Source organism: Odontomachus brunneus, unplaced genomic scaffold, assembly GCF_010583005.1.
Source record: "Odontomachus brunneus isolate Ranch 3 - 2012 unplaced genomic scaffold, Obru_v1 Obru_scaffold_128, whole genome shotgun sequence".
NCBI lineage: Eukaryota > Metazoa > Arthropoda > Insecta > Hymenoptera > Formicidae > Odontomachus > Odontomachus brunneus.
The window spans coordinates 429388-452714 of NW_022639578.1; the positions used below are offsets into that span (position 1 = coordinate 429388).

The following is a 23327-nucleotide window of genomic DNA, read 5'->3' on the forward strand; positions in this document are numbered from 1 at the left end:
AGAAAGACTGTTTATAAAATATTGCAATAAGTTTATAAAATTTATTGCACTATTCAAGAGATCAATTTATCCTGACAGATACAATTTAGAGTACAAATTTTGTAAGAAGCTTTTTGGTAATAGAACTCTCATACGCACATACACGCGATTAAATATTTAGATAAAGTCAGTAGCTAATTTGGTTCGTGTGATACGGATACACACGAGTTTGAGCACCCGCCCTTTAAAATTAGAACACTCCTCGAGACAGTGTGAACACGTTTCCGTAGTGTCGACTTAGAATTTATGAAAGTACATTCCTCTATTGTGTACGTCTGTTTCTAGTGTATTCTATTGTGTATATCTGTCTGGCGTATTTTATGTTGTTCACGACATTGTTAACAAATCACAAGCAAAAAGTGTTTATAGTTTAGTACGAATGTTATTGCTGCTAATAGGTGTAGAATATCAAATTGCTGGAAATAATAAACGGAATTGATCGTTAATCAGATTCTACGAAAAACGGAAATAATCGAATAATACGCGTTATACAAGCAGGATAATGATAGTACAGTGATATATTGTGATTGAGTCAACATGTGGCAAATTAATAACGCACTGATAAATAATGACGGCATTATTCGACCAATAGTGGATCGATCAATGTAAGACGTAAAACCGTTCAGTCTATTTATTAACATGCTGTTATTTTTTAAAAACATTTATGCACGTTATATAAATTATTTAAAATGTTATTTGTATAAATTAAAATCGAAAACAGAGCTTTTTTGTGATTTTGTTATATATCTCATAGGTCTCTCTTCAATAGTTTCAATAGTTTTTAGAAAAGTAAAAATAAATAAAGTAAAAATAAAAGTAAAAATAAAATAATAAAGTTACTGAAACCAGTTATTTCGAAATATATCTGAACGTTGAATAAAATGTATTAATTATAATATCAACATTATATAAATTAAATAAAACATCGGAATGGAATGTGAAGTATAAATAGCGAACACGCAATCTTAGAAGAAGTTCGTGGAATGTATTTCATCTAGTATCGCTGTCGATTAGCATAAGCCTGAATATGATTACGCGAAGTATAAGCAGTCAATCCAAGTCGGATTTTTCAACATTATTTGCTTTTCTCAGTCGTTTCGCTGCGAAGTAGATAAAGCATTATTTTGTGTATTTTGTTTTGTATTTTGTTTTGTCGGTCTTTTTGTTAAAAAACAAACTAAGGTCATTATACGATTGCAGAATGTGACTGTTACGGCAATGACATCACCGGGTATATTTACTATCATTATTATGGCAAAGATACTGGGAGATATCCATTACGTAAAACATTACGGCGACTTGCATTGGTTAATATTGTTGTTTCGTTCCGGTTATATCCGATGATTCATAGCAGCTCACACACCAAATAAACATTATGTGAAAATAAAAACATTAATTTTTGTAATAAAATAATTTTGTAGCAGCTTAATAACAGATAAAACAACGAAATAAAAGAATAGTAAAATATCTTTATGGCGACAAAAGTAGTGGAAAAAGTAGTGACAAAAATGGGGGGAACCCGTAAAAGAATGGTATTGCTGGAATAAAATATTTGTAACATTAGCGAAAGAAAAGAAAAAGATTGAATAGGAGAGGAATCATCTGAATGGTACTCACATCCGGCTAAGATGACTGGTAGAACGACCCTGAGAAGGATCACGCTCAGCCAATATTTCGTCATGCTTCGAACTGTCCGGATGACCTTTCACCCTGAAAAAAAAAAATTAAATAGTCAAATTTAAGTCATCTCTTTCTTTCTTTTCTTTGAAAGTTCTTAATATATCCCGGCATGCTGCGGCTCTGTCATAAACTCTTAGAATCGATAAGACACTGCCGCAGTCGAAAACCTTTAACCTGATTCTACCAAGAGACGCAATGACGTCCCGCACTACGCCCTTTCGGATCTGAGGACTTTTCATAAACTAGTTTTTATTGTCGGGTTTCACATGATGCTCCAGCCGTCATGCTAGTTGCCCTCATACAATTTCATTGTGCAGTCATGGCGTGTACTGAAGAGACTATTAAATTTAAAGTTGTTGATCATTTTTGCTTGATAATATTGTTCGATAATAATCGGGATATGCCATGCTTGAAGACTTTACAAACCGACAAAATGCTAACTTTTTTCTATAAAATTTACGTCGTTATCAATAATAAGTGTCTTTTAAAGTCGTCGTATTATTAGGAACAATCACACGTGTTACTTGACGTTCTATTTGAGCAATCGACTACGATCGAAGAGCTGGGACGAAATGATGGCCGAAAGTTCACGAAAAGACCGCTATTTAAGGAACTCTTGGAACAGAAGCGAGTATGTTTTTGGTCATCAGAGGATTCAGTAAAAACAGGCGCGCCCACCTTAATTACAGGCCAATTACATAGAGACGATGTCGCCGGCAGGCGCGCCGGTTACGCTTTTATCGCATGAAGATGCGGGTGGTAATGATGTATGCGTTAGAAAGGGGAACAAGTCGTGACGTCGCGTGACGATATTATTCCGTCGTGGATAACATCAATCAACTTCGCCGAACAGCTCACCGTGCGAGCACACCGTGCTCAGCTTTTATGCTGTGTGAATCATAAAACGATAGGACGGTGAAAGGTGGACGCGGTGATTAAGAAGCGCGTATGCTCGACAATACTTTCTTTAATTGGCAACGGCTTGATTCTTTTGTTCAATTCTGATAAAAGCTTTTCTTTCTAAACCGAAACGGCCAATTCTTACAAGTTGAGCGATGTAATACATAGAAAGCAGATGTTGCATTTTCTTCGTTGGATTTTCCTCGATAAGACAACAAAGTATAACGTCGGATATTGTCAGATAGTCCATAAGGCGTGTTTAATGGCTTTACTTATCAGTTCCTTATATGGAGAAGGAATGAACGCAACGTCTCTCTGCGGTAAATTTTATATATATATATATATATATATATATATATATATATATATATATATATATATATACATAGCCAGCCAACGGTATACTTACATGTGTACGTGTATTTCGTGTGATTCATATACAAATATAATTGTGTTGTCGACAGGATACTAAGAAGCAGAGAGAGAAATACGTTATCAATATTCATTTGTTTTACCACATTTCTTGACAAAAAATTTCAGGAAGTTTCAAAGTCCATGATCGAATGCAAACGCGACTAGACATGCGTAATCGAATGCTTGCACGTACCTCACGTATGCGTCATGTGTATTGTATTTTAATTGGCTATTTTGTCGAAGTGTTTATTTGAGTTGCCATGTACGCGAAGTACACTTCTATAGTATCTGAAGTGCTGCTCGAAGTGATATTCTAATATTTCAATGTACGTGTATCGAAATTTTGTGAATGAAATGCTTATCTCGCTCATTTGCAGTGGCCATTTAAATGATCTCACGATCGTGTTACCGATCCGATTTCATCACGGAATTAAAGGGGCAAAATGAATTTGTGAAAAATTTATTGAAACTTGACTACATATAAATATTGAAATGTCATCTAACTGTTCGGGCAATTAGAAAAAATTAACTCTAGAGAATTGAAGTATTTAAAACTAAAGTTACACTTGACACTTCTTATACGTGTTCCTTGGAGTCGATATGCTACTTTTAATATTCATTTTTCTTGTAAACTCTTAATTTCTCTTAAACTCGTAATTTCTTGTAAACTTTCTCAAATTAAGGCTTTAATGAGAAACTCCTATGTTATTACAGATTAGTAATACAACATTAGTAAGAAAAATAACGAAATAATATTTTTTTATATTTGTAATATTGTGTATATGTATCTATCTTAATTTCGTCTCAAATTAACATTTATTGCTATGATTGATAGTAAAATAAACATATAGAAACGTAATTTTGTTCGATGAATAGTAAGTTTATGAGTAGTACTTAATGTGTTAGTGGAAATACGGTTTTGTAAACTTCTAAAATAATGTAGAAGAAATTACATATTGATACTTTATTTATGGTTTAAGCTTGATTACTATGGACGTAACAACATGCATTATTTGATACAAGGTGTGTCCGGCACACGTGTGCTGTAATCATCGAGCGAGTAAATTGCAATATTAGCGAATGAATCGCCGGTTCTACAGTTATACCGTAATTGATTAGATGCCATGAATAATAGCTACCGTCTAGTTATCGGTTAATTTATCGGTAATGTAATAATCTACTCGAGTCTAAGAAGACTGTCTGTCATTGCGGACAGAAGTTGCGAGAAACAGTCATTTATTATATTATCTCTTCTACACACAGATTCGTAATTGATATAATTACTTCATGCTATTCTGCTGCTCACTCCTTTGTTATCTACACCGCGTTGATTTACATTGAACAACTTTGTTGTTTATACCGCGAATTACGTGATTTTGATTGAATTTTGTAATAATAATATATGAAATATGCCCGAATTGCATGTCGAGTTGACATGTTTTGCGTGGAGATGCGTGTTACACGCTATAACGTCAAGTTAATCAAGGGAATGCACAATAGTCGTAGTATTATTTGAGGGATAAATTGCGTTAGCGAAATAACGCGCTGGATTTCTGATGTTTTGATAAACGGTAGCGTTATGTTATTCTGACGTGTGTTTAAAGCGATCCTTCGTGGCCAGCTGAAATTATGTAACAATTGCGACTTCTTTTTCCATACAGGTTCTTCCCATGTGGTTTACTCCAGCATAACTTCAGGAAAATATGTTAAAAACGCTAGAAAGTATATTGTAAGAAACTTATCAGCTAGGTAATGTTCGTTAACCAATTGTTAACCGTTCGTAACATGTTTAGAGCTGGACATAAATTATATGAGGGTGACGTAATTGAAAAAAAATAAAAAGCTGGGTAACAGTTTTTGAGCAAATTAGAAATATAAATTGGTCAATAAAAACTTAATATTGTTGTTCAGGCTAATAATATAATTTATTTAAAGCGACCAAGTCACGAACAAACGTTTCAATTAATTATTGGCCCTCTTCAGTATTTTAATCTATAGCATATATAAATATTTTTTTCATATATTATAAAGAAAGATATATGTTATCAGTCCAAATTATTCGTAATCATCATTGATAACAATTAAAATACAGTGTACAAACTCAATATTTAACTGTCTTTAATTAATCGCGAAACATGATGTTATATCATGTTTCGCGAAAATAAATAAATAATATTACTAGCCTGTACAAAACAGCATTAGGCTCTTATTAATAGGTTTGTATTTCTGATTTGTTCTTACATGGCAGACAACCAAAAACATGAATTATTAGTTTTCGAGTACGTGCCGTGTTGCAGAAAAGCTAACCATAATTTTCAAAATTTTTAAAACGAGATTATTATCATTAGTCGCAAACAGAAGGTCAGTAAAGAGCGCGATTAGATTTATCGCGGCAGAGACTGTACAATAACAACACACAGAACAATGAATAGATTACTTCGCTTCCCATGTCTTTTTTCTATCATATATATGAGCAATGGCAGTCGCGAGTGTGCGTGCAAGACCTTGTGTGCGCAGTTATGCGATAATCCGACGAATATCACCAAGTGTGAAAGCAACTATATTCGTGTGTTTCACACATCCAGTCGTTGTGAAGAGTATGACGCTATCTGGATCTGCGGTCTTTCGGAGCAATTTTGCTGGCGAAATAATTTCATTGCTCGCGCGCTGACTCAGCATCTCTCCAGGAACGACCCGTTTTCGGTCGCAACATACGTTCCTGATGATCCATACTTTCGTTTATCGCAATCATTATTAGCAATATCAATAACACGCGATATCGCGGCTTTACGCTCATGCATCTATTTTTATCATCTATTTTGATGAGTTTATTATCGATGAGTCGGTTGAATCTCCGCGGATTCGAACGTAAACAAACTATCCACCAAGTTCTTAAAACTATCCTAAATTCGTGCGAATTCCATTCGTAAAAGCCGCTCACAAACGGAGGAGTCAGTTTTACCGGGAGTTATCGGTCAAAGGAAAATTTCTAATTCGACTAAATCATGCCATTTAATATGACAATCATTTTATCATTTTATCAACAAATTTATCGTCGAGCAGTATGCCGTCGCTCGTCATATCATTCGTTTATTGATCCAACAAGAATCTTTTCGTGATTTCAAAATTGAGCGGACTACATCTTTCAAGCGCGTTTTCTTTCATTCGTCCTAAATCTCTTTGTGACTCTACAATTTCCAAATATCAACAAACGCCAAGGCAAAAACTGGATTGTTTATGTTCTGTGGTTAATTCAAAATTTACGTCGTACTTGTGTGAAAATTTCGATTGAAAAAACGGCGCGTACCTTATGTGAGTACGCTGACACGCCGTTTCAGAACATTCCCTTCCAAGGACCTCGTCCCAGCTGTCCTTAGGCCGATCGAAGCTCGAAGGGAGCAACATGCGCTCCTCAGTCCGCTTTTCAGCAACCGTGAAAGCAACGCACCAACACTACTTGCGTTTCGCACACAGACACACTGTATCCACAATATGCTCCGATACGATACGTGCTCCGTTATAGTATTGATTGTGACTTCATGAATGATCGCTCTCTTGCATACGCCCACGTGTCATGTACTACAGCCGGCAATATGCTTGGAGCATTGGCCGATGCTCTTGGCTCTTTCACAACCAACCTTAGTCGATCACCAACGCTTGATGACCGACGCCGGCTCGCCATCGACTGACTGGATTACCAGGCGCCTAGCCTAGTCTGACAGCTACACGTATTTGTGTACACAACCGGATCTGCGTATATGTGTGTGCATGCGCGGTCTTCTGCGTCATCGACAGTACCGTACAGCCAAATGGCTGAGTCTTTTCTCTTTTGGCCGTCTAGTGTGCAATCAAATATTATTAATAGTATTCGTTGATCAAAATATTTTTTCAGGTATCTTTTTCTTTTTTTTTTTATATCTTCACGTGCGAAACGAGCTGCCTGTTATTATTGCTAATTACATTTCTATATAACTACTCATGTCCTGAAATTGTTGAAGAAAAACAATTGATGATTCGGAAAACACAACATTATGCATCAGCTTTCTTTCTGTATTGTTGATTTATTACAAAACTAATTTGTATTTTAGAACATTTTTATAAAATACATAAGATCCGCTCCTTTCTGTGAAACGTCATAGTTCACACAGAGATGGCGCCTAATGTTCCACGTGCCGCGAAGAAGTTGTCGAGGAAGCGAACTTGCTCTACCGGTTATACGTACATACGATACGTGACTCTGTTATTAGAATTATATGCGATTGTAACAGTATAATGTATAATTATTTTTATATACATAGTCTTTTATAAAATAAATATGACTTTTAGGAGCTGAACCGTTTTCGGAGGCAACATATTCTTCATTTTGGTTTAAGTCAGTCTTTCACGATAGAAAATGTCGATTAGACATCCAATTGTTTCATCATATAATGGAAAAACGCGAGTATCGAGAAGCTGAATCCCAGTGGTACGCAGGTGGCTTTGATCCACGCCCATACACTGCAAATAGGCGTATTTTAACAACGCATTAATGAACTGGAAATATTGCGTCATTAAAAAATAATTTGCCTAGTTGAAGATACATGATGATATCTCAGTAAGCATAGAATATAATTTGACAAGGGGATAAATACGCGTCGAGAGGAATATATTTTCAAATACATTTACTATATAAACGTCATTGCGATTTCAACATCTACTTTTACATTTGTGTCTATATTGGTCAGTCTTTCTATCGGTGCGGTCACACAGAACAGACAGATGATGATGATGTATCGAACAAACGTACAGATCTCGCGTTGTCACGTTATAAAAAAGAAATATGACCACGTGAAAAATAAAGCTTCAAAAGCGTACAAAAGTATAGCAAATTTCATACGAGGATATTACACAACAGATTCATCGTTGCTGTGCATCTCGATCTACAAGGTTGTTACGCAAATGTAAATATTAGCACACGATCTGTAATGAACGTGGGACGTATACGATTTTAGCAATTTACGGGAAAATAGGGCAGGGTAGGGAAGTGCGAATTAATATTGTCAAGGTCACGTTGAAAATATTGCATTACTCGTAAGGGTTGTCTGATATAGTATACGGTTCCGTTGGGAGAATTCCGCTTTCGTAGATCACCACGGGGACGAGCGGAATGTCGTCGCTATCCGTTTTGGTTTGCTCGATCTTGAAGACCACAGCTTCCCCGCTAACCACCTATGAAAAAAATGTTTCAAATGTTGGCAAGACAAACGCGAATATACTGGTTGATATTAGAATACACACATCAAGATGTCAAAAAAAGAATAATAAATTTGACAGTGGCTTTCTGACAACTTGAAGCGTAGCAACTTTATTCGATAAAATGTGTTGAAATCGTTTAGAGAATAAGTGTGTATACATCAGAGCCAGTCTTCAATTTGTGAGTGAAGATATCCACTCGATGAATTTAGAATTAAGAATTTATTCTATATAAGTGAAAAATCACACGAATTCGATTAATTTTTGTGATTCTGATAGAGTGATGATCATTCTGCTTTCCGAATATAATTTCACTTGAAGAAGTTTAGATGTAGTAATGAAAAAAAACTGATCTTAAGAAATTGTGTTCCCTCTCCCCAAGTATGTAACACAAATTTCTTTACGGATAAGAAATTGACGACACGATACATTCTTTAATTACCTTTCCGAATATTGTATGATGGTCATCTAGCCAAGGTGTCGCTACTGTGGTGATGAAAAATTGGCAGCCGTTGGTGTCTTTGCCGGCGTTCGCCATGCTGATGAACAATGGTCTGCTGTGTTTTACCTTGAAGGTTTCATCGTCGAAGTATTTGCCATAAATACTAATGGAGCCGGTACCGTCGCCATTTTCGACATCACCGCCTGTAACATATAGTTGTAAGTATCGGTGAATATTATGCGATAATTTACCGGAGTTTAATCAATACGTCATTTTTAGTTGAAGATGCAGGAACCTTGGATCATGAATTTCTTTATCACACGATGAAACTTGCTTCCTGTGTACTTCTTCCCAGCTACGCCAGTGGTGGCGAGAGTGATGAAATTTTTCACCGTCTTCGGCGCGATGTCACCGAATAGACCGATAACGATTCTCCCAACTGGATGATTGTCGATCATGATATCGAAGTACACTTTATCTGTAATCTTGAATGTTTCCGCCTAAAATGAAGTAGATTTATTATTTTTTTAACACGTTTAGTATCACATATAAGAGAGATCGTATATTAACTATAATATTATTCTAATTTTAATAAAACTCAGAAAAAAATATCTATGTTCGCTTTCTCTAAACGAACATTTTTCTCTTTCCTCTCTGTTCCTTCCACGATAAATACATAAACAAAGCACATGGCCAACATACATCTTGGACCAACTAAATTCAATTTTCCTTATGTTTGACTCGACGATTACATTCTTACAAGAGATTAACGTTATACATGTGACGGCAAAAATTTTGTTCAAACTAAATCTGTCCACATTAATCCACATTATCAAATTAAATTTGTTTTACATAATTACATAAAAAAATGACTTATAAAGAGAGTTTTTCAAATAAACGTTAGTAACGAACGTGTTAGTAATGAACATTCTCTTATCTTCTATGTGGGCAGTACGTAACGCAATCATTCATAATGAAGTTGTTACAATGAAAAAAAAGAAAGAAAGGAAGAAAGGGGTCAACGGCAATTCCGGAGGAATAAATTGGCGTATTGAATTAATCAACGAGCGAAAGGATTGTACACAATTGCTAGCGCAAGTGTGGTAACCAACAGAAGTGATGCAGAATGGAGCTATTAATTTATCGCGCACTTGCTGGATTCGCAATGCTTGATGCACTCGAAGTGATACATACGTTCGCAGGAGAATCGTTCGCGCGCGGATCTTCCTATATGCGTGCACACGCGCGTTTATTGAAACGTAACAAGCAGGGAAACCTTATGACTTGTAAAGGCGAAACGTGCACGTCTGACCTATTACTACTTTACTGCATCTATTCGTCCCTGCTTCATAAGCCAATTTTTCAAACAAAACCGATAAACTCATCGTCACATGATTACTAAATTTCATCACTCGATTAACGAGATCATGATATCTTCATCAGAAGATTTTTGTAGCAACATACTTCTTTGAATCAAAAAGAATGTCTTTGTGATGAAGTTCTTCACAGTAGCTCGATATGACATATAAATCCCATGATCAATAATTGGCTTCTCGTGTTGAAATCTTCGTGAAGATAATACATACGATATAGAGGGATGACAATGTCGAAACATTTCGAGGATGCTTAATCACGAGCTGATACGAATAATGCGATGCATGCAAAGTAGTCAAGATACAAGCGACTGATCTCTATTCTGTGGTCCGACAGTTAAAATCATATATTAACGGTATCCGAGAAAAGCAGTTGCGATTGGGGAAGGATCGTGAAGGATCGTGTTAAAGAACGAACGGTACCTCGATGGTAGTCGAGGCAGCAGCCACGAGGACGACGATCGTCAGCAAGCACTTCATGGTTTTACGATTTCGTCCCGAATGCTGTCCCGAAGTGATGTGGACGTCGCGACACGGTTTCCTTTATTAATTGGCCTCCGCGCTGCAGTTGTATTCAGCCGCGGTATGCACGACGCAAGAACGATGTGCGACCGTTTCCTCGCGGTGGGAGTCGCGCGTCTGCCTGCGAAACGCGCCGTCGTCGACAGTCGCGTCGGCGCTTTAAATTGAACCAAGTAGTCGTGTGTGTATCAGAGAACTAATTGAGATCGCAAATTCTTGCGGATACGCTCAAGATCACTACTATCTGCAGCTATCTGCGTCGTTTATCACTACTAGAGATGCACGAATCGAGGTTTCCCCACGTCGAATTGAATCGATGAAATTCAAATTGAACTGAATCGTATCAAGTCGAAACTTAATTTTTAACCAAAATAATTAGTAACATGGTCTGTAAGAGTCGTTAGAGATATTACTACAAACTAATAATTTCTTAACTTAATAAATTTAAGCTGCAGAGAGGAAGAGAATATATTATGCTTTGTTTTTCCTTATAAATTATTTTTACTGTTTTTAGTAGAAGTAAGGTTACTCAGTAAGGTTTTTATCTTGCTAAGAAACATAGTAAGTTTCGCTGAAAACATAGTAAATTTTAAACACTGTAAATAACACATTTTAATTCCTGAAATATAAATAGCACATATGAAATGAAAGGATCCTAAATTAAATAATCCTAAATTATTAATATTAGAACTCTTTATCTTTATTCTTTTCTTATTTTAATATATTATCTTTTCCTAATTATTTAATTCTGCGTTTATCGGTTCTTTTTAAGATCCGACATTTAGGGTGCTCCATATATGACTTGCTCATTTTTGCTCATTAGCGGAAAATGTGACTTTCTAAAATTGCCACGATATGTGAGACTTAAATTTTTGTAATCCGGATTTTTCGAATAATCAGAATTTGAATAGTAAGGATTTAAATTTAAATCGAAACAAAATAAATAAGATTCTGAACAGATCGCATATCACTACTTGGTGAAGAGTAATATTTTCGTGGTATTCTTACATAATAGTGTAATATCAAAGGTATGTTACTAGATTTTTACTAGAAAAATGGACATAAATTGTTAAGATAAATTTAGATTACTGATTTTGCTGATTTCATATTGTTTATTGATAATATCACTCTTAATCTTGGAGTAATATTACAGAAGTATCAATTATATCGTAATGGTATTGTGTATATTTCTAGATAATATAGAATTTTCTGCTGAAAAAATAAAATCTAGTAGAAAAGTGAAACTTATCACTATATTCTTATAAATCTTATTTTTGCTTCGATGCAATGCTCTTTTATAATTCTATAAAGATGGAAAGGTAAGAAGAAGTAAAAATCAGAAAAACAGCGTTGAAGTGAATATTAAAATAGATATTTATTAAAATTATTTAATAAATTTTAATTTTTAATATTTTAATTTTATTAAAATTTTATTTATTACTGGTTTTTAATAACGCGTAAAAGGAGTTTCAGCCAAATGACATGCTTATGCATTTAAAGATAACATGTCTAGATTTGCAATAGTTTATCGTCAAACGTTAAGAAGCTCGTGTTGCTTTTTTTGTTGTTATTAACATATAAAATCGGTTCCCTGTATTACTAAAATGTTGGTTTCGAGGGTCAACGATTTGAGTCGTACAATCCTCACGGCTTCGACAATCTTCGGATCCGCGATCGAGCGGTCCCGTTATTCTTGATTGCCGACCGTGGCGAGTATTATAAAAGCGGTGAATATTATGCTCTCAAGAACAGTTTCGATAAAGATGAACAACGGAAGACAGCCACGACCAGAGTGCGTGAGATGGACGACGTTGATGGTGATGACAATCGTCATCTTCGTTGTCGACGGGCTTTCTGTGGAAGTCGCACGAAAATCAGGCGAAAAGGAGCCGAAAGACGTTGTCCAGGATCAGATTACTTATGACGGCGATCAAGTATGGAGAGTATACAAACCCGAAGTGAATAGCAGCGAAGCGAACGAGCTGTTGCAAAGTTACGAGGAGGACGGTTGTACGTAGTAACTTCGCGTATTAATTAGTCCGAAAAGCAGCATGGATTTTGTCTCAGAGTCGCGAATTTGCGCGAAAAGATTATTGTCACTTGGCAATTTTTCTCCTTTGACATAGCTCAAAATGGATTTCGGTACTCGATATGGTCGAACAATGCGTCAATCACCGATATTATGGTAAAAAGTTGCATGCTCAAGCACGTGGGAAATGTGCTCAGAAACGCTGGACTGGAATACGACATATTGATCAATGATGTGCAACAAGCAATTAAGGATGAAAACCCTTCGCTCTCGCCGGATGTTCAGGAGGAGCTCGAAGGACGCAAAGGTTTGAGTCTTTTTTCATTAATTTTATTTTTTATAATTATACTTCATTGATACATTGCTGCGAAATGAAATCACCCAGTGGTTTTGATTTTATGAGAAAAATCATATATCCAAGGCTGATTATTGTTGATGTTATTGTTATTAATAATATTATTTTTTGTTTATGAAAAAACACACACAGGTTGTTTTCTGCCTTGACAAGACAGTTTAAATGTTTAAAAAATATATTCCAAATGTAAAATTTAATGTTTAAATGTACCTCGTGTAACGCTGGGTGTTTTTATTAATAATTTGCAAAATTGATCAATCGTCGCTTATATCACCTGTGCTTCGGTATATTACATTTTTTAATCATTTCTTCGCTTTTATAAATAGCTACAATGAATTAGTAATAGAGAAAATTAACCGAATCGTAATTGGGCCTGCGTCCCACTGACATTGATGAAAGTCACGGAAGAGTCTATTGTTCTGATCACTTCCTAAGCCTGTCACGTAGCGAAGAAAGCTAATGAAAATGAATCGAACAAACGATCCTCATCTGGAAATACATTCGAAAGTGATTCGCGGGAAGTTGCAGTTTATTATTAATTTTAGACTATCACTGAAAAAGTTATCGACTAATATCATTTAAAATGATCAGCTAAACAATCGATACGTGTATTCTTGAATAAAAATTATCAAATATATAAAATATTATCGAATACGAAACGTTTGAAAATTGTACTCTTTGACTTTAAATTGCATAAAACTGATTTATTTGCACGAATATTTTGTTGGCTATTATCGGCTTGTTCATTTGTCTTTAATTGTTCTTGAATAATTAATGCTGTCGTACAATATTCTCTATCATATCAATTACAATTTTCCAATTATTTTCCAATAAGGATTATTTTAATAAGAATTATTTGTCAAGGAATTTACGTGTCTGAAACGATATGAGCTATTGTAAATAAGCTCGAAATTTGTGCCTATATACGTGTCAGAGAAAGAAAAATAATAATGTCATAGTAGCCATGTATTATTTAATTGGAGTTCATCTTTAACGAAAATAAATAATTGGAAACGAATCGGGGTTATCGGCCTCGAGTGAATCCTACCTGGTAACCCGGTTCCGCTTCAATGCTGATTAACATTAACAGTTATACTTCATTTGTACGCGCGTGTCTAAAGCGCGTGTGAAATGCCACGTGCAGTCGCGTCACGTTCTGCGCTATTTCGATCGTTTTTTCCCGCAATCGTTTGCATACGCGCCCGCCCGCTCTTTGGTGCCGTTATTCGGTACGGACTGGACAAGACATGCTTTCTGGCCAAGTCGCGAAATCGATACGTTACGAGATTGAGCGAGACAAACGGCGAACGACAACGCGGCTTGTTTGGCTACGAAAAATCTCTTCTTTTGCTTCTTCCGTTAGTCTGCATGTGAAGTTGTTGGAACAAACCTTAGTCGCCTTATCATCGAAACATGCGCAACGTTTTCATCACTAGAGTGAGGTTTTCAGTCGTTTTTTAGCTCGTTACGCTTGGTGGCAGAGAGTCAGAATTAGGTATCCACGTCCTCGTTATCCTGTAACTAGTGTACACGGTGGAGGTGGTCCTTGGCATTTTAGGGGAGTTTCAGGGGTGAGCTTTTCCTCAAGCGTGCGCGATTCGCTACGTCGATTCAGAATGGTGTGCTTTGAGCCCGCTTTTACAAGGATACCGCGTGATACGATAGTTGAGGAGTAAAACAGTCGGCTTTGTGCCTTATTTTGTACTTGATCTGAATCTACGGAGCGGTTGTTAAACAATCGCATGAGGGCACGCAAGGTGCAACCTTTGAGTAATTTTCAAGGTATACCCGCCAGGTCACAGAATGGAATGGACTAGTTATCATCGCCTGGAAGATATTTACGGTTTCCTGGATTACCTCGCGGAGACTTATCCCGATCTTTGTTCCGTCATGACTATCGGTCATTCCATCGAAGGTCGCCCGCTGAAGGTATCAATATTGATGTTCTGCTAGTATTGCTATTCTGGTAAAAATATATGCAGTTTGCGTAGACATTCTTCCAGTTATAGTTTAATATTAATCTATTCCTTTGTTATATAAACACTGAGTATTATATATTAATGAAAACGTCATAATAATTCAGAATCAAAACCTAATGAAATAGCTCAACCACAAGAATGAATAAAAGGACGTATGTAATTTGATATAAAAGAAAACATAAAAATATATAAGCATCAAAGATTTTCTTCACTATCATTAGTGCTAAAATTTTCATTTAGGAAGCAAGCACAAAAAATAAAATACTACTAGAGCGAATCTGTCCATTTGATGAGCAGTAGACTTGATTATCAATTGAATATTATTTCGAATATTATTTAATATTTTTTGTTCATTTTCTGTTCTTTTTTATTCAGTAAATTCAGATTTTATGCATCTTTCGTGTGCAGTAACTGCAGGAAAAGCATTACATCTTAATTGAAGAGCCAAATAGTTTTCTTTTTAAATTATTAGAGAGAAAGAAGTTAACATAACTCTAGTAACTACTAAAAATTGCCTTCTATTTCTACCAAGACAATATTGCAAGTATCATTTCGGGGATTATATTTCCACGTCAATTGAAAGTTCAAAATTGTTCTATAAATGTTAAGGTTTTAAGGATCAGTAATGGCAAGCCGAACGCGCCGGCGATCTGGATCGATGGCGGGATTCACGCCCGTGAATGGATTTCACCCGCATCAGTCACTTATATAATCGATTATTTGGTGGAGAATAACGAGAACCTGGATGTGGACTACTATATATTGCCGGTGGCCAATCCGGACGGATACGAGTATACTTTCGTCACCGATCGTCTCTGGAGGAAGAACAGAAGGAAGGCCGGTTATTGCTCAGGCGTTGACTTGAATCGGAATTTCGGTTATCGTTGGGGCGGAAAGGGCACGAGCAAGGACGTGTGCCGTGAAATATACTCGGGCGCCGCACCCTTTTCCGAGCCAGAAACCGATGCTATCCGGAACTTCTTCGAGGCTAGCTCGGCGAATTTCAAGGTCGGTTGAGATGTCTATTCTAATTTGTTTTTTCTTTCTTATCCTCTGAAACTTTATAAATTTTGTTTGAAACATTTTTGTTTGCCGGGCTCAGTTTTCGAGATATTTGGCTATTTAAAATGAAATACCTCTATATATACACTCTCTATATATGTTATATATACTATATACATATATAGAGCGTGTCCTATTTTAATTGCATACTTCAAAAATCTCAAAGACAAGATCAAACTTTTAAATGAAGAAGGTAGCAAAAGGCAGTAAGAGCCAAGGTACGGATATTAGAGTGCAACCACAAATGATTTTTTATACATAGTCTAAATACGGAATACATTGACTACCAAATGCGTTTCGATCACAAATGGCCCTCCTCAGTGGTGTGTAATGTTACAATAATAAAATGCAAACAAGTCGCTCGCATCAAAGTACAAAGTGTAATATATTTAGACTATGTATAAAAAATCATTTGTGGTTGTACTCTAATATTCGTGCCTTGGATTTTACTGTCTTTTGTTACCTTCGTCATTGTCTCAACATTATAGAGTCTATACACTATTACTTTTAAACTTCTAAATGTTTCGTATTTAAACATGACATCCCAACATTTTCCCGGCAGGCGTATTTGAGCTATCATTCTTATGGGCAATACATTTTGTACCCGTGGGGCTACGATCAGCGTGTACCGCCGGATTATGCTGACCTTGACACAATCGGTCGCAAAGCAGCAACAGCCATGAAAATGGCAGGAGGTGCTGGAAGTGTGTATACCGTTGGAAACAGCGCTTCGTTGCTGTACGCGGCTAGCGGAGGCTCAGACGACTGGGCGAAAGCTTTGCTCAAAATCAAGTATACGTACACTATTGAATTGAGAGACACCGGCAAACACGGTTTTATTTTGCCAGCGCGTTATATTATTCCTACTGCCAAAGAAGCGCTCGCCGCGGTGGAAGTAATTACGGAAGCTTGCAAGAAGTTGTAGCTGTTAGTCGATCCACGACTGAAGAAAAATTCGACTGAAGAAAATTCGAGCAATTCTTATTTTACTTAAAATTATATCCGCTAGGAGATTTATTGCGCGAGTGTATTTATGGATCAAATTACTGGAGGACATGCATTGTCTTGAAAAATCAAAATCTCAAAATTCGAAAACTGGGACAATTTCCCGAAAAATCATAATACCGAAATCCAAAGTATTATTATTATTATCATTTATATACTCCCGTAATATAATAACAATTTGGATACCAAAACACAAATATAATTTCCTCGAAGTATACAATTGTTCAGAGAGGAATTCTTTTTTAAATTACGATACGTCTTTTTTTGAGACAATGTATGTCCACAAAATTGCTTTGTATGTAAGGCACATCAAATATTTCGTGAGCAACTGTAAAACGATATATCATATAAGTTTGTCGACTTCTATTTAATATCAACAGTGCCGTATGATCTTAGTTATTTTTCAAGAAGTTGTTTCTTCGCTGCGATTATTTATCTTTATTGTTGTTAGTTGGCCGAATTCCAGAATGGCGTTTATTTCGCCATTATCTCAACGTTTATACGATCGTATGTGTTAAAACATATATTGTATCATATCAGCGAAGTCGCCGAGTCATCTAATTATTTTATAAATAATGCTTGCCACGACTCCAATAGCTTTGGCGACATAATTCAACAATTTCTTTTATTTTTTACTGTAATATATCCACGTATATATAATCAACTGTCCTTGACAGCAATATGTGCGTGACTTTATTATTTATGAAATAAAATCATCATATCGTAAATATTAATCTTAAATAGCAATCTTTCTTCATTGTTTATTTAATTTCATTTTGATTACTGCGTTTTGATTAATTTTAACGTCAAGAATAAGTGATGTAATGCAAAGGTTGAAGTGTGTAATGTCGTTTATTTGTCGCTTGTAATCTCACATATTAGATTTGCGCTAAAAAGTATACAGTATTTCGTCATCGTTGTACACATTGACCACACAGTCTCTCTCCACACACAATTCAATTCTTATATTAGTTACTTTGCCGCTTGTTCAATGATCCAGGGAGTGAAGTTGCTTACTCCACCGTAGACAGATGGCGCACCAGTGGTGCCGCACGGAATAATGCCCCAAGACACAATGCCAGTGAGTACCGGACCTTTTGAGGTAATTTCGAATAGAGGGCCACCAGAATCACCCTGAAAGTCAATCGATGCGTTAAATTACCTTAACTAGTAGGCAACGAAAGTGACAATACTGCTGTCGTAATTGATTGGAAGTTCGCGACTTACGCTGCACGCGGAGATTCCACCGCTCAGTGGGCCAGTGCAAACATTGGTTTCGTGGACGGGAGACGATCCTGTCAGTCTCTTGACGGCAGCATCGCAGTCTGGGATATTGACGTACACCATCTTCACATGTTGAAGTTTGCTTGGGTAAGATGGTATGCTGCTTCGCGAGGTGGAGCCCCATCCGCAAAGAATCGGAGTTCCACTGGGTTTGCTTCCCTCTTCCGGCAGATCGATCGGTTGAATATTGTCGTTGAATTTCAATTCAGATTCGAGTTCGAGGACGGCGATATCATAGGGTCCAACACCACTGAGGATTCATAAATATTGGATAATAGATATTAAACTGTGTATGAAAGTTCGTGAAAGTTGGAATAGTAGTATTAGCGGAAAAATTATATTTGAGGTGCGCAGTTGCAGCAATATCTTGAGAAATAATAGAGAATTTAAAAAACTATTGTGTATATTATCCGACATAATAGCTTTGAATATCTACTAAACCTCAAGTCTTAAAAGAATTTCTTAATTACGCGCAATGTGTGTGCATATTCGTGTATCATGACTGTTGATTATTCCGATGGAGTCGCTTCCTCAAAATAATCAACAGTTATAATGCATAAATATGTACACACATTACACTTAAAAATTCGTTCATAACTAGGCTTAATAAACGTTTAGGATATTATGCCAGTTTGTGCGCAATATTGCGCTTATCTGAAACTTAGATAATTTTTCTAATGAAAACATTCTTAAGTCTCAACTGATACAACCTCGCTATCACTATATCTAATGTAGTGTATATATTAGCATACGGAAAAAATATTGTAATAAAAATTATATAAAAATTATTTTTTTTTACAATGTTTTTAGTAAAGCTGTACTATACCGAAATAGTAGTACAAATTGCTATAGAAATAGTAAATTTGACGATTTACGTAATAGGATATAAAAAACATTCAAGTATTTACAATAATTTTGTAGTAAAAACGCGTATAACATTTTTCAACAAATAATAATTTCAGTCGTAATTTTGTATGATTCAAGATTATAAAGTTTTGTTGTAATTTTTATTACAATATTTTCTCTGTGTGATTTAGACAACTGTATTAAACATGAAAATGTCACAACAGCAGTGCACATGTCATTGATCCAAGAGCTGTTATTTTGTAATATTATATGCAATTATAAACTAGCAAAGACATAAGTAATATTTATATATGTAAATATTACTTCAAATAAGAAGCGAGTTGAATTCTTCATTTTATGTACTTGTTTCGTTCGATATTTTTCGATATTACATACCCTTGATAGTTCTCGTGCACGACGGCGTTTTTGACTTTGATCATCTGTTCACCAGTCTCACGACTGTTAATGTCGTGTTTCCCAGCTTTGATGGCAAAAAGGCCGTCGTCTGGAACTGCATGAACGCAGTGTCCAGCAGTTACTATGATTTTGTTATTCACAATGGATCCGGCACAAAAGTGGGACAGAGTATCTTCGTCCTTACCCCATTGTAGAGATACAATAAACGAATATTCATGTGCCGGAGCTTCCTCGCCTCCGACCACTTGGGTCATATCAAATTGTGGTATACGAAAACCGAGATGCGGTTTCTCTGAAATATAAATTAATATTTGCGTTATGACAATATTCGTGACGATATATCGATGAAAGATTTCTCTTAAGAGATATCTCCAGGAATCTTCAGGAATAGTAAAATTTCATTCGAAAAATAGAGTAATCACTAAGCCACACTATTTTTCACTCATATAAAATAAATTCTCCACTCCATTCTGAATTACCGAGGAAATATTTTTATTCGAAATTGAGGAGTGAATCTGATGTACGTACTCTATCATCATCGATTCACTCTAATCGATTAAAACATCCGCTCGTATGGAGTCAAAGTACACGTTAAGTTTGAATAAAACTCGTATGATTTCGTGTAACGGTATCTTCACTATTGTTTCGACTAAAAATACTGCCACTTTTCATTCGTTTCGAGTGAGATTCCACTTAAAGAAATTAAGAAAATAGTGATGGATTTAAAATTAAAAAAGTTTTGAACAATACAATTTGTAACATAAGACGAAATCGAATTTTTTTTGTTTTGAGATTCATTGAAGCAACGTGATTATTTAATCGATAAAATTTTCCTTAACAACACAGAGAGAATTTTATTTGATTTTATTGAGCACTTTTCAGTTAAGATCGGCTGACTTAGTCGGCTCGTACTGTGGTAAATGTAGTTGATAACGTAAATATGAAAAATTGACTTACCGGCGAATGCCACTGCCAGAAGAGCAAAGAGTACGATTACTTTGGGAGACATGTTGATGTTTGATGAGAACCGATATTCGACTTGCGTTTTATACTCCTTTTGCCAAGTACGTACGCAAGATATCGATGATGACGCTACATGATAATCCATTGTAATCCACGATAGACTAAGATAAGGGGAGACTTCATTAAAGATCTACGTTATCTTTATTGAAACTAATTTTTTTTTTTAATTTGATCATATTTAGGTTAACGTTAAATTAGATTGCGTGCTGGATCTAGACGAAGTTTATAAAACATAATAGTTGCATACTCCTTATAAAGCGATGTAACAAGATTTGCACGAGTTATGCAGTAAAAATAACTCTTACAAAACTAGTCGATGTTGATATTATATAATGCATAAAATGTAAGGAATGCTTTTATAAAGGAAAAATGTTGTTCATTTATATCTCGCATTCGAAGTTTCTTCTTATTAGCATATAAAAACCTATCGTTATTAACTAATATGAGAAAACACCTATTAAAAGAAGTGTTAAGAAATATATAGAAGATTAACATTATCGAAAGTATATTACAATAATGATTGATTATATTATATAGTTTCATGATTTATTTAATAATATTCAGTGACTTGCAACACATATACACAACCCACATACACAATAACAACACACACACAAGACTGCATTTAACAGAGAACAAAAGAATCATAAACGTAAAATACATAGATAAATTTAAATTATAAATATTAAATTATAAATTTAATATTTCTTTTCATTTATTATTCTTTACATATTTATAATTTACATTCTTTATATATTGTTTAAATTGTAATCTACCTCTGCAAATCAGATATTAAAAGAATCTGTCTTAATAATAAATAAGTAAATATTCTTTCAACAACAATAAATCAGTAATGATGGATTATCTCGATGGATAAATGTTTCATACTGATTTTATCTGATTACGATCATTATTCTACAACAAAGTAGGTATAAAAAACATCACATCTTCACAGAAATCTTTATAAATCAATATCAATAGCTGATTATCTTCGATAATATGAACTTTATATATTTTATCGAGATACCTGAGGAAAATCCAAGCGGAATTCCCGCAAAATTTCGATAAAGTAAAGAATCAAATATGATTGATGGAAGAAAATAATGGAGACGATGTATATAAAAATCAAAGAGACATTTGTGTAAGTCATTTGCTTCTTCGACAGTGTTCCGTTTATTCTCGTTGCTCTCATTGCTATTGTACTACCAGATAGAACTTTTAATCTAGAATACGATATTATGTAAAACAATGTCAAGATTACAATATGATAGAACATAAAAAAGGTATGTACATATTTATATATTTATGTTATAGCTTTCCATCAGCTAGTAATAGAGAAATAAATTGTGTTAACGTAAAACCTATGTAATGAAATTTTAAACAAATACACATCTATAAAATGATGCTACGACAGACATTTTTTAAAAATTTTACGGTAATTGGTGAAAAAGAATAATGAAAATAATTTAACAGAAGTCATTGTTCTTCAGTTTTAAAGATCTCGATACGATAGATAAAGCATATATAAAAAGACATCTTTTTTACTAAAAAAATTCTATAGAGAATTTTAATCTTTCATTCTCTCTTTACTTGAGCGTACGCGAGTGTATATGCAATGTATTTAAATATCTTATGAACTCACATCGCGTTAAAATTATATGTATATATCACACATGTTTAATAGCTTAAACTTACCTAAAAAGATGTTAGTTTATTTTTATATAAGAACTAGACTTTTTTGTCATAATTGATCTAGAGTATTATTATTAATTGTTAGATTTCACAAGGAATTTATCTAAGATTTTAACATTTATTATCTTTGCAGAACGCGTTATAGAGATATCAGTTTAATATTGCTGAAATATCTAATATTCTAATACTTAAAGTGATAACGCTTTTAATTGTTTGCAATATATTATATATATATATATATATATATATATATATATATATATATATATATTTATATTTATTTATTATTATTTTTTTTATAGATGCGTTGCAAATTCAACCATTTTATTTTACGATGTTAAGTTCAGTTTTTAATCTTGTTTACGATACTTATATACAAAAAAGACAAAAACAAATTCGAAACATTGTACGATAAATGTAAACTATTATATATAATATATATATATATATATATATATATTTATTTATTTATTATTATTTTTTTTATAGATGCGTTACAAATTTAACTATTTTATTTTACGATGTTAAGTTCAGTTTTTAATCTTGTTTACGATACGTATATACAAAAAAGACAAAAATGAATTCGAAACATTGTACGATAAATGTAAACTATTATAAAATAGATATTAATTTTTATCACGCTGAAAATCTGTGATTATATGTAAAGCTATTATGTTCCAAATCTAAGATGCAGAACAAAAATAACACTTATAATAAGATCGTACTTCTATATCTCAGTTGATTCAATAGAGATGCAAACAATTAAAAGCGTTATTACTTTAAGTATTAGATATTTCAGCAATATTAAACTGATATCTCTATAACGCGTTCTGCAAAGATAATAAATGTTAAAATCTTAGATAAATTTCTTGTGAAATCTAACAGTTAATAGTAATACTCTAGATCAATAATTATGACAGAAAAGTCTAGTTCTTATATAAAAATAAACTATATATATATGTATATATATACTATAATATATATAATATATATACTAATATATATATATATATATATATATATATATATATAT

At 34.4% G+C, this 23327-nt stretch overlaps 4 protein-coding genes across 7 annotated transcripts in view; 1 reads left to right on the forward strand and 3 right to left on the reverse strand.

The window, feature by feature from the left end:
* LOC116849900 (piezo-type mechanosensitive ion channel component) overlaps positions 1-6732 on the reverse strand; it is a 32330-nt gene extending 25598 nt beyond the window's left edge. For all 4 annotated transcript variants that reach the window (XM_032827537.1, XM_032827539.1, XM_032827538.1 and 1 more), the window contains exons 1-2: positions 6341-6732; positions 1657-1749 (exon numbers count right to left, since the gene is read on the reverse strand). In XM_032827537.1, coding sequence (XP_032683428.1) covers positions 1657-1720 — 64 coding nt within the window. In that variant the 5' untranslated portion in view covers positions 1721-1749; positions 6341-6732. The remainder of the gene's footprint in view (positions 1-1656; positions 1750-6340) is intronic.
* A 330-nt stretch (positions 6733-7062) lies between these two features.
* Positions 7063-10737, reverse strand: LOC116849933 (peptidyl-prolyl cis-trans isomerase, rhodopsin-specific isozyme-like). The gene is made up of 5 exons (XM_032827606.1): positions 10504-10737; positions 9003-9207; positions 8708-8910; positions 8102-8241; positions 7063-7530 (listed from the first exon to the last, which is right to left on the reverse strand). Exons 1-5 carry the CDS (start codon positions 10558-10560, stop codon positions 7434-7436), a joined length of 702 nt encoding a protein of 233 aa, XP_032683497.1. The 5' UTR covers positions 10561-10737; the 3' UTR covers positions 7063-7433.
* Positions 10738-12330: 1593 nt separating this feature from the next.
* On the forward strand, positions 12331-17766 carry LOC116849899 (carboxypeptidase B-like). The gene is made up of 5 exons (XM_032827535.1): positions 12331-12612; positions 12729-12938; positions 14782-14915; positions 15575-15973; positions 16590-17766. Exons 1-5 carry the CDS (start codon positions 12339-12341, stop codon positions 16950-16952), a joined length of 1380 nt encoding a protein of 459 aa, XP_032683426.1. The 5' UTR covers positions 12331-12338; the 3' UTR covers positions 16953-17766.
* A 99-nt stretch (positions 17767-17865) lies between these two features.
* Positions 17866-23327, reverse strand: part of LOC116849921 (transmembrane protease serine 9-like) — a 9002-nt gene continuing 3540 nt past the window's right edge. Inside the window, exons 5-9 of the mRNA XM_032827580.1 lie at positions 21379-21434; positions 20537-20703; positions 19559-19871; positions 18260-18566; positions 17866-18166 (exon numbers count right to left, since the gene is read on the reverse strand). Of these exons, the coding sequence (XP_032683471.1) occupies positions 18005-18166; positions 18260-18566; positions 19559-19871; positions 20537-20703; positions 21379-21434 (1005 nt within the window). The 3' untranslated portion in view covers positions 17866-18004. The remainder of the gene's footprint in view (positions 18167-18259; positions 18567-19558; positions 19872-20536; positions 20704-21378; positions 21435-23327) is intronic.

Bases quoted from the DNA above. Each gene is read 5' to 3' on its own strand.
- LOC116849933 (XM_032827606.1), bottom strand. From the start codon at position 10,560: ATGAAGTGCTTGCTGACGATCGTCGTCCTCGTGGCTGCTGCCTCGACT. The intron at 8,911-9,002 runs GTTCCTGCATCT...TATATGTTACAG, and splicing joins AAAGAAATTCATGATCCAAG to GCGGTGATGTCGAAAATGGC. The intron at 8,242-8,707 runs GTAATTAAAGAA...TTTTTTTCATAG, and splicing joins ATCATACAATATTCGGAAAG to GTGGTTAGCGGGGAAGCTGT.
- LOC116849899 (XM_032827535.1), top strand. From the start codon at position 12,339: ATGCTCTCAAGAACAGTTTCGATAAAGATGAACAACGGAAGACAGCCA. The intron at 12,613-12,728 runs GTACGTAGTAAC...CCTTTGACATAG, and splicing joins AAGTTACGAGGAGGACGGTT to CTCAAAATGGATTTCGGTAC. The intron at 12,939-14,781 runs GTTTGAGTCTTT...TATACCCGCCAG, and splicing joins GGAGCTCGAAGGACGCAAAG to GTCACAGAATGGAATGGACT.